Source organism: Clarias gariepinus, chromosome 2 (assembly GCF_024256425.1).
Source record: "Clarias gariepinus isolate MV-2021 ecotype Netherlands chromosome 2, CGAR_prim_01v2, whole genome shotgun sequence".
NCBI lineage: Eukaryota > Metazoa > Chordata > Actinopteri > Siluriformes > Clariidae > Clarias > Clarias gariepinus.
Window position 1 is genome coordinate 49480963 of NC_071101.1, and position 2377 is coordinate 49483339.

The window sequence follows — 2377 nt, forward strand, 5'->3', positions numbered from 1 at the left end:
GGTGTATTATCCTGCTGAAAGTAGCCATCAAAGGATCGGTACATGGTGGTCATAAAGGGATGGACATGGTCAGAAACAATGCTCAGGTAGCCCGTGGCATTTAAACGATGCCCAATCAGCACTAAGGGGCCTTAAGTGTGCCAAGAAAACATCCCCCACATCATTACACCACCACCAGCAGCCTGCACAGTTGTAACAAGGCATGTTTGTGCGTGTTGTGGCTTCACAAATGCTTTGCTGCATACCTCGGTTGTAACGAGTGGTTGTTTCAGTCAAGGTTGCTCTTCTATCAGCCCAGAATGGTCGGCCCATTCTCCTCTGACCTCTAGCATCAACAAGGCATTTTCGCCCACAGGACTGCCGCATACTGGATGTTTTTCCCATTCTTAGTAAACCCTAGAAATGGTTGTGTGTGAAAATCCCAGTAACTAAGCGAATTATGAAATACTCCGGTGCCCGTCTGGGAACAACAACCATGCCACGCTCTAAATTGCTTAAATAACTTTCTTTCCAATTCTGACATTTAGTTAGGAGTTCAGGAGATTGTCTTGACCAGGACCTCACCTCTAAATGCATGCGATTGGTTGATTAGATAATTGGATTAATGAGAGATTGAACAGGTGTTCCTAATAATAGTTTAGGTGAGTGTATATGCAAATGCAAAGTGGGTTAAATAACAAGCACACATCTGCACACTTTTATTTTTTCTTAACATGGCATGACATCATATATTTTAAAGTTTATTCTAAGCATGTGGGTGTGATCAGCTTCTGAGAGATAAATACTATGGGTTACTGCTTGAATTTGCTTTTATTAGATTTAGTACATGTAAAAACTGTCCTTATGAACCTGACAGAGTTTATCCTATCTGATCACTGTGTGCATTTCTCCTGTCCAGAGAGATCTTTATCTCTTGCAGTCTATATCTTACTGTACATGTGTTCAACTGCTGTGGTTCTTCTAACAGTTTGTGGAAATCTGCTTGTCATCATCTCTGTTTTTCACTTCAAACAGCTTCATACACCAACAAACACACTTGTGCTCTCTCTGGCTGTGTCAGATTTTCTCATTGGCCTTCTACTACTGCCGTCAATGTTAATCTGGATGATTGAATCATGCTGGATTTTTGGAAGAGATTTGTGCACCGGTGTATGGTTAACTGCAGGTCTCCTCTTGCCTGTATCCACTTATAATATTGCTCTGATTTCTGTGGATCGATATTTGGCACTTTCAAAGCCATTTTTTTACACAAACAAAATCTCTAGGAGGTTGATGTGCATTGTAGTTTATTGTAACTGGTTTGTGTGTCTGTTATGTAACATATTATTCTATTATTTTAATGGAAACTTCACAAATTATTTCATTTGTCCTGGACAGTGCTATTACTTTCTGAAGGAGGCTTCGACCATAATTGATCTTATCGTATCTTTCATATTTCCATTTTCTGTGATAATCATATTGTATACTCGAGTCTTTGTAATTGCTAAGAAACATGCCACTGCGATCAGAGAGCTTAATAATCACACACAGCCAAAAACACAGAAAAGCTTCTCACACTCAGTTAAATCTGAGAGAAAAGCAGCTAAAGTCCTTGGCATTTTAGTGTCTGTATTTCTGGCCTGTTTACTCCCATATTTCCTTTGCAGTATATTTGGAAATGTCATTAAAATACCAGCAGATGCATTCCGTAAGGTCATGATCTTGGTTTATTTAAACTCCAGCATTAATCCATTTATTTATGGACTGTTTTACCCGTGGTTTAGGAAGTGCATTAAATTAATTATAACTTTGCGGATATTTCAAAAAGACTCGGAATTAATCAATGTTCTCTCATGAATAGCTGTTTTTCACTCTTTATAAATGATGGGCACAAAATTTTCTATTATATATAATTTATTCTTATGTAGGAATGTAACACACACTGTACTGTATAGATCATATCATACATGGGCAAGATTTGTTAGGATATAAACTTAGCAAAAAAAGAAACGTCCCTTTTTCAGAAATGTGTATTTCAACAATAATGTTGTAAAAATCCAAATAACTTTACAAATATTCATTGTAAAGAGTTTAAACAATGTTTTCCATGCATGTTCAATTAACCATAATCAATTAATTAACATGCACATGGATCGCAGGGTGAGGGCTAGGGCCATTCCCCCCAGAAATGTCCAGGAACTTGCAGGTGCCTTGGTGGAAGAGTGGGGTAACATCTTACAGCAAGAACTGACAAATCTGGTCCAGTCCATGAGGAGGAAATGCACTGCAGTACTTCAAGCAGCTGGTGGCCACACCAGATACTGACTGGTACTTTTGATTTTGAGCCTCCCTTCATTCAGGGACACATTGGGAAACATTTTTAGTTTCTGTCTTATGG

General features: G+C 38.5%; 1 protein-coding gene across 1 annotated transcript; it reads left to right on the plus strand.

Annotated features, from left to right (window-relative positions):
• Nucleotides 1-843: 843 nt before the first annotated feature.
• On the plus strand, nucleotides 844-1836 carry LOC128541392 (trace amine-associated receptor 1-like). The gene has a single exon (XM_053511793.1). It carries the CDS (start codon nucleotides 844-846, stop codon nucleotides 1834-1836), a length of 993 nt encoding a protein of 330 aa, XP_053367768.1.
• Nucleotides 1837-2377: the final 541 nt, after the last annotated feature.